General features: G+C 49.9%; 1 protein-coding gene and 1 pseudogene across 1 annotated transcript in view; both read left to right on the forward strand.

Moving 5' to 3' along the window:
• Positions 1-13017, forward strand: part of MAST1 (microtubule associated serine/threonine kinase 1) — a 21860-nt gene that overhangs the window by 7165 nt on the left and 1678 nt on the right. The window contains 18 exon segments of the mRNA XM_025051601.1: positions 1593-1694; positions 1775-1907; positions 1988-2055; positions 4638-4723; positions 4813-5021; positions 7545-7683; positions 7794-7926; positions 8064-8229; positions 8332-8433; positions 8604-8726; positions 9250-9359; positions 10102-10280; positions 10362-10609; positions 10950-11156; positions 11368-11597; positions 11906-12028; positions 12136-12272; positions 12945-13017. Of these exon segments, the coding sequence (XP_024907369.1) occupies positions 1593-1694; positions 1775-1907; positions 1988-2055; positions 4638-4723; positions 4813-5021; positions 7545-7683; positions 7794-7926; positions 8064-8229; positions 8332-8433; positions 8604-8726; positions 9250-9359; positions 10102-10280; positions 10362-10609; positions 10950-11156; positions 11368-11597; positions 11906-12028; positions 12136-12272; positions 12945-13017 (2568 nt within the window).
• On the forward strand, positions 490-601 carry LOC112485393 (annotated as a pseudogene).

Raw genomic sequence — 13017 nt, forward strand, 5'->3', positions numbered from 1 at the left:
TAGTGTGGAGCTGAGGATTCAGGAGTAGAAGAGAAGGAAGTGCTCCTGGAGGGAAGGACATGATCCCTGCTCTAGGTTTGATGGGGGAGGCAGGAATCCAACCTTCCTCAAGTCTTTACTCAAATGTCAACTTTAGGTTGGCCTCCCAGACAACCCTATTTAAAATGTCAAAATTCTGCTCACAATCGCCACCCACTGTTTTCTTTAGATTTCTCCTTAGTACGCAGCCTCATTGGTCATAATGTGCATTTTTTCTTATTTTATCTGTCTCACTCGAATGTCAGTCCCACAGGTGCATTGTGAGGTTGCCTATTTGTTCACTGTTTTGTCCTGGGTGACCAGCACAGTGTTGTGCACACAGTCGATGGTCAATAAATGTTGATTAAATGAATGGATGAATAGGACATGGTTCCATAGTGTAGCGGTTAGCACGATTGCTTTACACGCAGAAGGTCCTGGGTTCACACCCCAGTGGAGCCACGGTTTCTAGTCTACAGCCATGCCACCCTGAACAAGCCCAATGATGTCGGAAGCTAAGCAGGGTCGGGCCTGGTTGGTACTTTGGTGGGAGACCACCTAGGAAGACCAGGTACTGTAGGCATAAATAATTATATAATTATAATAAAAATAAGTAAATGGATGAATAAATGAAAGTAAACAAGATAATGCTCCCATTCAAATTAATGATGATAAATAGCATTTATTGAACATCTACTATATGTTGGGGGAACATCTACTGTATGTTGGGGCACTGGGAACACAGCAGGGAACAAATCAGAGAAATATCCAGGAAGAGGTCACATTGATATTGGGACAAGAATAATGAGGAGGTGGTATGTGCGTTGAGCAGGGTACATGCAAAGGCCCTGAGATGACAAAACAGTCTGGGAAATTCCACGAGCACAGAAGCCAAATGACTTGAGGAGATGAGGTTGGGTAAGGGAGCAAGGACCAGAATATAGGGCTCTGGGCTCCAGGCCCTCTGTCCAGACCTGAAAGACAACATGTCGGTATCATTACATGCTCTGGCATCAGATCTATTTTTGCATCTAGATTTTGCCACTAGGTCTATAGGAGTCAAGAGCAAAGACTCCAAATAGCCTAGATTCACATCTGGCTCATCACTTATTTATTTTGCAGCCTTTGCCAAGTCTCTTAACCTCTCTGTGCCTCAGTCCTCCTGCTATAAAAAGGGGTTTTGCTCATTCATTAGTGCCACAAATACTTATCAAGCACCAATTCTGGGGCCGGCACTGACCTAGAAGCTGGGGAATCAGCTGGAAATAAATTTCTGCCCTTGCAGAGCTGACATTCTAGCAGGAAGAAACAGAAGATAAACAATAGGCATCAGGGTGGAGACTAGAGTGAGGCAAGTGATTATCGAGTTGTTTTGAGGATGAATTGAATGAGGGAAGGTCCGAGGACAGTGTCTGCTATAATAGTAATTATTCTTTGTGCTATGCATCTTGGACCTCAGTTTTCTCACCTGTACAATGGGACAACAGTAGTAGTGTGTAGTCAGTGGGGTTGAGAGAGGGTCCTGGCTGAGGTGGGGCACCTGTGAATCCTATCCCCATTGTGCCCCTTCCCAGGCCTATGAACGTTCTGAGAGCTTGGAGGTGGCCTTTGTCACCCAGCTGGTGAAGAAACTACTCATTATCATCTCACGCCCCGCAAGGCTGCTGGAGTGCCTGGTGAGGGGGTTGGGTGGGGGCGGGGGACTGGTGGGAAGCCCCTCGGAGCCCACCGTGAGCCTGCCCCTGCCTTGCCTCAGGAATTCAACCCCGAGGAATTCTACCACTTGCTGGAGGCAGCTGAGGGCCACGCCAAGGAGGGTCACCTTGTCAAGACAGACATCCCTCGTTACATCATACGCCAGCTGGGCCTCACCCGAGACCCTTTTCCAGGTGCTAGCTGGTGGGCACAGGAGGCTTGGGGGTGAACCTGCCGGGACCCCAGCCTTCACTCACTCTCAGTCTCTTCCTAGATGTGGTGCACCGGGAGGAACAGGACAGTGGTGGCTCCAACACGCCAGAGCAGGATGACCTCTCTGAGGTAAGGCCAGGTAGCCCAGTAGTCAGCACTCTGGTTCTGGCCCGATAGGCGGGGTCTTACTTCCTGGCTCTCTGCCCTCAGGCTGGGTAGATCTCTTTGTCCCCACTCTGAGCCTCAGTTTCCCCATCTCTTAAATGGATTAATACTAGTTCTTCCTCCATGGGCCTTTTTCTTTTCATGGTAAGGTACACGTAACATAAAATGTATCATTTTGACCATTTTAAAATGAACAATTCAGTGATATTTAGTACATTCACAATGTTGTGCAGCCATCATCTGTCTGGTTCTGGAACATTTTCGTCATTTCAAAAGAACACTGTACCCATTAGGCAGTTATTCCCATCCCCCACCCCCAACCCCTGGCAACCACTGATCTGCTTTCTGTCTCTATGGATTTGCCTGTTCTGGACATTTCATATACAAGGAATCATTCACTCTGCAGCCCCTTGTGTCTAGCATAATGTTTTCAAGGTTCAGCCATATTGTAGTGTGAATCAGCACTTCGATTCCTTTTTCTGGATGAATGATATTCCATTGCATGGATATACCATGTTTGTTTATCCATTGTCCACTGTTGGACACTTGGACTGTTTCCATCTTCTAGCTGTTGTGTGACTAGCGCTGCTATGAACATTTATGTATGAGTATTTGTTTGAACAACTGTTTCACTTCTTTTGGGTATATACCTAGGAGTGGAATTACAGGATGATATGATAATTCTATGTTTAATTTATTAAGGAACCGTGCATGGGGTTTCGAGTGAATCGAGTGTCTCTCTGTGTTGGGAGCTCAGCATAGTAGAAATTGCCATGACCCCACCCCCAGGCCAACCACATTTTGGAAGATATTTTACATGTCTAGTGGAAATGACCTGCTGTAACAGCCACATGTTTGTTTCCTCTGAACTGTCTAGTGTTTTTCAAAAATTTGAAGCAAAATATAGAAATCAGAAGGTTTTGTCTCAAAATCTGGGTCTGGGCCTTCTTTTGAAAAAATCGGAAGTTCTGACAACACTGTGGTGGAAATGGCTGGCACTGAGTGGGGGCTGCCCTATAATATCAATCACCTGTCCCCCGTCACCCATGGCTCCCACCTGACCTGCCTGGCCCCTGAAGGGGATGAGTTTATTACCTTTATTTCAAATTGTATATATGAATTCACACACATATACACACACCTTTCCTATATGTATGTAAATATATATATATTTAAAAGAATCTCACTATACATGCCATTTGTTTAATTTTTTGAATAGGTAATGGAATGACATCACTCAAAAGTCTAAAACTCTAAAAAGGTATTTATCTTTAATTGTTGTTTGTAGGATTCTACATAATTCCATTCAATCAAACTTGTTAATTGAGTGATTCAAATCTTCCATCTCCCTATTCATTTTTTTTCCTGATTGATCTAATAGTTTCTGAGAGATATATGTTAAACCCTTGTTTTGAGCAATTTCTCCCTGTAATTCTGTCAATTTTTGTGTCAGACATTTTTAGGCTATATTCTTAGGAGCATACAAGCTCAACATGTTCTTTATGTCATAATCTTTTGTGTAATATTTATGGAATAAATCTTTGTCCCTAAGAAAAATAAAAATAATTTTCAAAAAAAGTATATAATGAAAAATCTTACATTCACCCTTGTCCTTTACTGCCCTGTATCCTCCCAAATATTATTAGTATATGTGCTACTGAGCACCCTCCAAAGATGATTACATAGTTCTGTTTTGTCACATTTTTTACACAAAAGCATACAGTACATATTATTGCTTGCTTTCTTCTCCACTTAATAAAAGACTTGGGAGAACTTTCTGAATCAATATACTGACAGATTCCTTATTTTTTTTTTTAACAGTGGCACAATATTCCTTTATATAGGTGCCCCTCAAGTGTTTATTTAACCAATTTCCTATAGATGAACATGTCAATTGTTTCTAATCTCGCAATGAACAAGATAATACGTGTGTTGTTTTCACATGTGCAAGCCTATCTGTAGCATTAATCCAAAAGTGAAATTGCTGGTTCAAAGGGAACATACATTTGTAATCCTGATATACATCAAAGTACCTTCTGTGGGGGTTGTACCAATTTACACTCCCAACATCAAGGTATAAAAGTATCTGTTTCCTTACAGTATTGACCATAGACTGTGTCAGCTTTTGGGAATTTTTTTTGCCAACTTGCTAGATAAAAAATGGTATCTTGTGTAGTTTTAATTTTCCCTTCTGTCATTATATGTGAGGTTGAGCATCTTTTTATATGGTTAAGAGCTCTAATTTTATTTCACATACCTTGTCTATTTTTCTCTTCAATTTTTAGGCTCTTTGTTACTGATTTCCAAGAACTCTTTATATATTATGGTGATTATTTTATAGGCTTTTTTCCTAATGGAAAGAAGTTAGGAATAAGGCTTCAGCGTCAGACAGTTGGGTTCAAGTCCTGATTTTGTTACTCCCTCAATGTAGCACTTGGATGAAGGACCCACCCCCCTCCATGCCTCTGGTTACCCCTGGGTAATGGAATAACAAGAGTCCCAATTTTATCATGATGATGGTGGTGGTTTCCATCTTTCCCCTGCAGGGCCGTAGCAGCACAACCAAGGCTAAGAAACCACCTGGAGAGAACGACTTTGAGACCATCAAGCTCATAAGCAATGGTGCCTACGGGTGAGCCACCCGGGGCTCTGGCGGGGGGAGGGTGGCGAAGGCCGGGTGTCTCGGAGGTGACGGCCGGTCCTCGCTCTCTCCCCCTGCAGTGCTGTCTACCTAGTGCGACACCGCGACACGAGGCAGCGCTTCGCAATGAAAAAAATCAACAAGCAGAACCTGATCCTGCGCAACCAGATCCAGCAGGCCTTCGTGGAGCGTGACATCCTCACCTTCGCTGAGAACCCCTTTGTGGTCAGCATGTTCTGCTCCTTTGAGACCCGGCGCCACCTCTGCATGGTCATGGAATATGTGGAAGGTGTGGCTGCCTGTGGGGATGTAGGGAAGATGGGGGCATGCGCGCTGGCCAGTGCTGCTGGGTGGCCTACCTGAGCCCCAGCCACTATACTGACTATCCACCTATATCTTTATCCACTTTTTTATCCATCCAGTCATTGGTCATCCATTCTACCTGATGATTTCTATCCAGCTATCTATTAGTTTATCTATGTATTTTCATTTCATTCAGTATAGATACAGCCATCCAATTATCCATCCATCCATCCACTTACTAAGCCATCTGTTTTTCCCACCATATATCTTTTTATCCATTATACATCAATTTTTTAAAAACTAATAGACTTTTTTTAGAGCTGTTTTAGTTTTATAGAAAAACTGATTGGAAAGTACATTGAGTGCCCACATATTCCCTTTCCCCCTAGTCTCCCTGTTATTTACATCTTGCATTAGTGTGCTATATTTGTTATAATTGATGAACCAATATTGGTACATTATTATTAACTGAAGTCCGTAGTTTATATTAGAGTTCACTCTGTGTTGCACATCTATTTTTCATACATCTGACTTTTTATATATCTAGCCATTCATTCATCTGTTTTTTCACCCACTTACTCATCATCATTCATCCATCCTCCCATGCACCCATCCATCCATTCATTCACCAATACCTATTTATTTATTAATCCACCATCCATTTATCCATCCATCCATTTACTATCTATATTTTTATTCATTCATTCAAACCTCTATTCTTGCAGCCATCTCATCTTATTTAATTATCTAGCTTTCTCTATCCATTCATCCACAATTCATCCATCAGTTTTTCTCTCCATTTACCATCCATCCATCCATCCATCTAACCGCCAATGTATATATTTTTCATCTGTTTAACTATCCATGCTTATATCTGTCCAAATATTAATGTATTAGTTGCTCATATACACACATAATAGAGGTATTAGGACACAACACATATTCTCATGGGGCTAAAGCTATGCCGTCCCCAAGCCTTAGTCAACCATCCATTCATTCAACAGATGTCCCTTTATTGTCTCCCTCACACCATGTGCTGTGCTAGGTGCTGGTGGCACAGTCGGGGACAGACAGACACACCTCTCTCTCATGGAGGTTATATTCTGGTCTGGCTAGACAGACAATAAACAAGCCAAAGCAACCAGATTGTTTCATACAACGAAGATGGCAATGAGGACCTTAAGGCTCAAGGAAGCCATGGGGACGTAGGTGGGCAGTAGGCCTTTCTGAGGCCTGCACTATACCTGGAAGAGCGAACCCCAATCGTTTATAAAGTCTCTTAGGTGAGAAGGCATCTGGATTTGGAGGAACAGCAAGGAGGCCAGTGGAGCTGGAGTTGAGTGAGTGAGCGAGAGGAAGGGTGGGGTAGATGAGGATGGAGGGGCGAGGGGGTTAAGCATGCAGGGCATCGCAGAGCCCAGAATGGCATTGAGTTTTATGCCAAGTGTGTCAGGTAGCCACTGGAAGGTTTTAAGCAGAGTTGACATAGTCTGACTTACGTTTTAAGAATATTTATTAAGCTGCTGTATGGAGGGCAGAAGAGGGAGACCAATATGGAGATGACTGCATGAGTCCAAGGTTATGCAGAGGAAGAAAGAAGTGGACAGAATTGGGATCTCTTTGTTGGGTCGAGCACACAATTGGTGTGATGCTTGGGGCCTTCTGAACATGGCCCAGCCTCAAAGTCTTATTTGGAAGTCAACCCAGCTTTGTTCTCAGCATAAGTGCGTGTCAGGATTACCTAGGGTTGTGGTCAAATGCAGATTCCAGGGCTCTACCTTCAAAGAGTCTGATTCATCAGTTTCCTGTCTCAAACAAAGACATTTATTGACTCATGGGATCAAAACATCCATGTCGCCTTCAAGAACGGCTGTATCCAGGTGCCTAAACCATGTCCTCAGGAATCTATCCATTTCTTGGCTCTGTTCTCATATATGTGGACTTCCCTTTAGATAGACCTGGGCAGTGCTTCCAGACTCAGTGGATAAGCAGGCAGTCTTTGGTACCCACCAGAACTCACCTCCACCATCAACTCCCTGCATGATCCAACCTCTTTCTGAGTCTCAGATCAAAATGACTTTGGAGGATGGCTAAGCGGTCCCCAACCTTTTGGCACCAGAGACTAGTGCTCCTATGAGCATCTAATGCCTGATGATTGAGGTGGGGCTGAAGCGGTGATGCTAGTGCTGGGGAGCAGCTGCAAATACAGATGAAGCTTCGCTTGCTCGCTTGCCACTTACCTCCTGCTCTGCGGCCCAGTTCCTAACAGGCCGTGGATTGGTACCAGTCCGGGGGGTGGGGACCCCTGGATAAGAGGACAAGAGAAGCCTGTTAGAGGGTGCTCCCTGTGTGACCTGAGAAGAGAGAGGGCCCTCTCTGCCTCAGTTTTCCTTAGCTGTAAAATGGGGGCAGTGTGAGGTGAGGACCTGGTGCTATGGTGCATGCCGAGTGCTCAGCTCTGGGGTGAGGATGTCTCCCTCTCCACATGGATGTACTCTTGTACCCACAGGGGGGGACTGTGCCACCCTGCTGAAGAATATCGGGGCACTGCCGGTGGAGATGGCCCGCATGTACTTCGCTGAGACAGTGCTAGCACTCGAGTACTTGCACAACTATGGCATCGTGCACCGTGACCTCAAGCCTGACAAGTGAGCCTTGATCTTTTCTGCCACCTCCTTCATGTCCCTCAGGAGGCCTGCTGTGGAAGGGCCAGGAAAGAAGTGGGCCCACCTCTGAGACTCCCTGTTTGTGTTTGCAGCCTCCTTATCACCTCCATGGGCCACATCAAGCTCACAGATTTCGGCCTATCCAAAATGGGGCTCATGAGCCTCACCACCAACCTGTATGAAGGCCACATTGAGAAAGACGCCCGGGAGTTCCTGGACAAACAGGTGTGTGTGCAGATGAGGGGGTCATGGCGGTGGGTAGTGACCCAGAAGGACCTCAGGGCCGAGGGCCTGGTGGGAAGCATGGCTCCCCCTCGAGGCCCCTCCCATGGCCAGGGCACAGGCTGATGGCCTGCCCCTAGGTGTGTGGGACCCCAGAATACATCGCACCCGAGGTCATCCTGCGCCAAGGCTACGGCAAGCCAGTGGACTGGTGGGCCATGGGCATCATTCTCTACGAGTTCCTGGTGGGCTGTGTGCCCTTTTTCGGAGACACGCCTGAAGAGCTATTTGGACAGGTCATCAGTGGTGCGTGCCTCTGAGGTGGGCAGGTGGGGGGCATGGGGACATAGGCAGGCCCAAGATTTCCTGGACTCCAAAAGTGACTCCCAGCCCTGCCTTGCTCTGCAGATGACATCCTGTGGCCCGAGGGGGATGAGGCCCTGCCCACAGATGCCCAGCTCCTGATATCCAGCCTCCTGCAGACCAACCCCCTGGTTCGGCTTGGGGCAGGTGAGGGGTCTGCTGTACAGAGAATCTGAAGGCTTGGGACCCCTTGGGGAAGCAGAGCTGCAAGTGCTGTGGCCCTGGAGTGGAAGATGGGTCGGGGGCTGGGCTGCAGAGCTTGCTATCAGCTGTCACTGGAATTCCCTCCCTGCCTCCATCAACCCCTTCCTCCCCAGGTGGTGCCTTTGAGGTGAAGCAGCACAGTTTTTTTCGAGACCTTGACTGGACAGGGCTGCTGAGGCAGAAGGCGGAGTTCATCCCTCACCTGGAGTCTGAGGATGACACCAGCTACTTTGACAGTGAGCGAGACAGGGTGTGGGATCTGGTGAGGGGGGCCCTCATGCAAAGCCTGGGCTGGGACCAGCCTCCAAGACTGGGGAGAGGGCTGAGGTTGTGGTGTGGGAGAAGGGAACCCTTCTCAGAGGCGTGGTCTGCATAGGGGCGGGGCTCAGCCTGAGAAGTTGGTTAGAAAAGAGTTTGGGGTACAGGAGGAGCCTGGACAGCGAGTTCTCGAGTTGGGCTTGGGCCTGGATTAGAGGAGTGGTGCTAGATCCCAGAAGGAGGCAGGAGCCGAGCCTGGCCTGAGATGGAGCCAGGGTGGAGAGTGCCATAGGTGGGATATTGGGGTGTGGCCTCTCTGGAGGGAGGGCTAGATGGATTCTCTGAGAGCTGGGCAGGGACCCAGCCTGAATCAGATGAAGAATGCGGTAGGGCCTGGCTAGGCCTGCAGGCCTGGCTTGAACAAGGACCCGGCTCTGGTTTAGGGGTGTGATCTGAGGGTGGACCTGTGCCCACAGTCATGGCAGACCCCGCCATCCCCAGCCCGCTCTGACAGGTATCACCACGTGAACTCCTATGATGAGGATGACACGACAGAAGAGGAGCCTGTGGAGATCCGCCAGTTTTCCTCCTGCTCCCCACGCTTCAGCAAGGTTGGCCAAGGCTGGGCTAGGGGTGGGGTGGGACCTGGGGAAGGCGGGGTGAGATAAGGGGCGGGGCCTGGGTTGGGGCAGGTCTTTATCTCCCAGCAGGGTTGAGGAAGGGAATGGAGGTGGTCCTGAGTGGGGCGGGGTTGAAGAGGCTGGGGGAAGCAGGGTGCCAGGCCCGAGGTCTCAGGCTGGGGAACCTACTGAGGGGGCTGGGTTCTGGGAGTAATCAGGACTGAGGGGAGGCCGCATAGGGGTCTATGGCACCGGCCTTTGGCTGGATGGTGGAATCTAACAAGAATCTGGGCAGTTGTAGAAAGGACTCACAGTGGGGCGGAACTATGTCTAGACGAGGAAGGGGCAGGACCTTGGGGTAGAGAGGATGAGCAGTTTGGGTGGGGGTGGCAAGGGTTCCCAAGGTCTCGCTTTGAGTAGCAGTTTGTACTGCGGTACAGGGCCTAGCCTGGGGTACACATGATTGACTTGGGCCTGGGAAGGTGGGGGCAGGAAAGAGCCAATTCTTCAAGGTATGGGTGGGGCAGGGTCTAGAATAGGGCGGGGCTTAATTGTGGGGTGGGGTCTGAGCTGAAAAATTGTAGATGGTTGGAGAAATGATCCAGAATTTGGGCTGGGCCCGGCCTTAGGAGGGAGGTGCATGGTTTGGGCGGGTCAAATAGCGGAAAGCTGGTTGGTTCGGGAGCAAAGGCGGGACCTGGGGGCCGAACTTGCCCCCCACCGACTCTTGCAGGTGTATAGTAGTATGGAACAGCTGTCGCAGCATGAGCCTAAGACCCCTGTGGCGGCAGCGGGGGGCAGCAAGCGGGAACCGAGTGCTAAGGGCCCAGAGGAGAAGGTATCCGGCAAGCGGGAGGGCCTGGGAGGCCTGACCCTGCGCGAGAAGACCTGGAGAGGCGGCTCCCCAGAGATGTGAGCAGGGGAAGGAAGGGCTGGATTTTGGAAGCGAGACGGAAGGGGCGAGTCGCCTCTAACCACGCCCCCTTTCAGCAGCAAGCGGTTCTCAGCGTCTGAGGCCAGCTTCCTGGAGGGGGAGGCCAGTCCCCCGTTGGGCGCGCGCCGTCGTTTTTCCGCACTACTGGAGCCCAGCCGCTTCAGCGTCCCCCAAGAGGACGAGGATGAGGCCCGGCTGCGCAGGCCTCCTCGGCCCAGTTCTGATCCCCCAGGCTCGCTGGATGCGCGGGTCCCTAAAGAGGCAACTCAAGGGGATGGCACTGCCAGCTCCGGGGACCCCGAGGCTAGTGAGTGCCCTCTCCTGCTGCCTTCCCCAGTTCCCCAGTGACCATATATTGAACTTTTAATGAGCCTGGTACTGTTTATGCAAGATCTCATGTACTCTTTATACTCCAGTCTGGGTTCTCATCAACACAAGGAACACCCCGTATTCCAAACTTGGTCAGTAAACAAATATATCTGAGCACTTCTCTGTATCAGGAGCTGTGCTAGATGCATGCTACTTGCTCTCATGAAATTCCCCTTCCAACAAGAGCAAGAAGTAGGAAAAGCATTCCAGGCAGAGGGAACAGCATGCAAGAAGTCTATGACCTTGGACTGACTCCTAACCCACCTCCTCTATTGCAGCTGACAGCCCACGCCCAGGCGACCTCCTCCCACCCTCAAAGGACGGGGACCCATCAGGCCTGAGGGCTACCAATGACCTGGTTCTGCGCCGGGCGCGCCACCAGCAGCTAACAGGGGACCCCGCAGCAGAGAAGCGGCCTTCTCGAACAGGGGGCAAAGTCATCAAGTCAGCCTCGGCTACAGCCTTGTCTGTCATGATTCCTGCAGGTGATGCTGTGCCCCACCTGTCAGGGGAGGGGCTGCCCCATTTGTGCCAGGATAGGCCAATGAAAACACTGCATTTTCCCTGTCTACAGTGATTGGCACTGGGATGGACCAATGAGAGCCCTGGGACTTTGACTAGGAAGGAGGGAGTTGCAGATACAGAAAGAGCTGTGTCTGCTGGCCCTGAGTTCTGACCATGCTTCTGTGTCTGCAGTGGACCCCCACGGAAGCTCACCACTGGCCAGCCCCATGTCCCCACGATCTCTCTCCTCCAACCCATCTTCGCGGGACTCCTCACCTAGCCGGGACTACTCACCGGCTGTCAGTGGGCTCCGCTCCCCCATCACCATCCAACGCTCAGGCAAGAAGTATGGCTTTACCCTGCGTGCCATCCGCGTCTACATGGGTGACTCGGATGTCTACAGTGTCCACCACATTGTCTGGGTGAGCACTCATGGGTGAAGTCTTTGTTCTAGGGTCGGGGGTGAGGGGAGAGAAGGCCCGCCCAGGAATGAGGGACAGCTCAAACTCGGAAGCCAGGCGGCCTGAATGAAACTGCTGTGACCCGTGGTGTCCATTCCCCCTCTGAGCTTCAGTTTCTTCATTTGTAAACTGGAGAGAATAATTACTATTTCATAAAGTGTTATAAGGATCACAGTGCACACAGAGGTCGGTGTCTGGCACATAAGCTGAGGGAGCTTTCTCGTAACCGATCCTGTTAACCCTGCTCCTGTGTGGTGCCCTGTCTCCAGCACGTAGAGGAGGGGGGCCCAGCTCAGGAGGCGGGGCTCTGTGCCGGAGACCTTATCACCCACGTGAATGGGGAGCCTGTGCATGGCATGGTGCATCCTGAGGTTGTGGAGCTGATCCTTAAGGTGAGTGCAAGGCGGGGAGCACACTGGGGGAAGGGGAAAGGAGAGGGGATATTCTGGGAATTAGAGCTGCCTGAGCAGCAGCTCATTTGCCACCCTTCTTTCCCCAGAGTGGCAACAAGGTGGCGGTGACCACAACGCCCTTCGAAAATACCTCTATCCGTATCGGCCCTGCGAGGCGCAGCAGCTACAAGGCCAAAATGGCTCGGAGGAACAAGAGGCCCTCAGCTAAGGAGGGCCAGGAGAGGTGGGTGGGGCCAAATGCAGTGGGTGGGGCTATACACAGCAGGCGGCAGCAACACTTCAGCTTTTGAACTGTGGACAGGGCTAAAGTGGGAGAGGTGGGGGAACAGGAGAAGGAAGTGTGCGGGCCACCGAGTAAAGAAAGAGCAAAACCTAGAGGACAGAGAAGGAGGGCTTGGGAAAGTGGAAGGCGCCAGTAAAGGAAGCTGTGCCAGATTCCTGGGCTGGAAGAAAAGCATTGTGGGAGTGTCTTGGGCAGGTGGGCAAGACCAGCAGATCTGGATTAGAGATGGTGCTGTTCAGTAGATGGTCTTTCCCTGTTGGATGTGTTTGGATAACTAGGAAAGGATTTCTATCTGGATCATGAGCATGCCAGGCAAGACTGGGCCAATTGAAATAATTTCTCCTTTGTAGGTAGGAGGAGCTAGGAGAGGTGGGTGGGGCCAGGAGGTTCTGTTTTGATCTGTGAGTTTGGCCTGGGCAAGTCATAAGTGGGGATTTGAGTGAGAGGAACTGAGTCAGGTGAACTGAGTCAGGTGAACTTCCCGCCTTGATAAAGTGGGTTGTAGCTGGAGTGGGTGGGGCCAAGTGGTGGGCGGTCCCAAGGGCTGTTGTGGGAGGAGCCAGGAATTCTGGAATCTAGTCTACGGTAGATGGACCCTTCTTTGTACCCCAGCAAGAAGCGCAGCTCCCTCTTCCGCAAAATCACGAAGCAGTCGAATCTACTGCACACTAGCCGCTCGCTGTCG

Source organism: Pteropus alecto, unplaced genomic scaffold, assembly GCF_000325575.1.
Source record: "Pteropus alecto unplaced genomic scaffold, ASM32557v1 scaffold388, whole genome shotgun sequence".
Classification (NCBI taxonomy): Eukaryota; Metazoa; Chordata; class Mammalia; order Chiroptera; family Pteropodidae; genus Pteropus; species Pteropus alecto.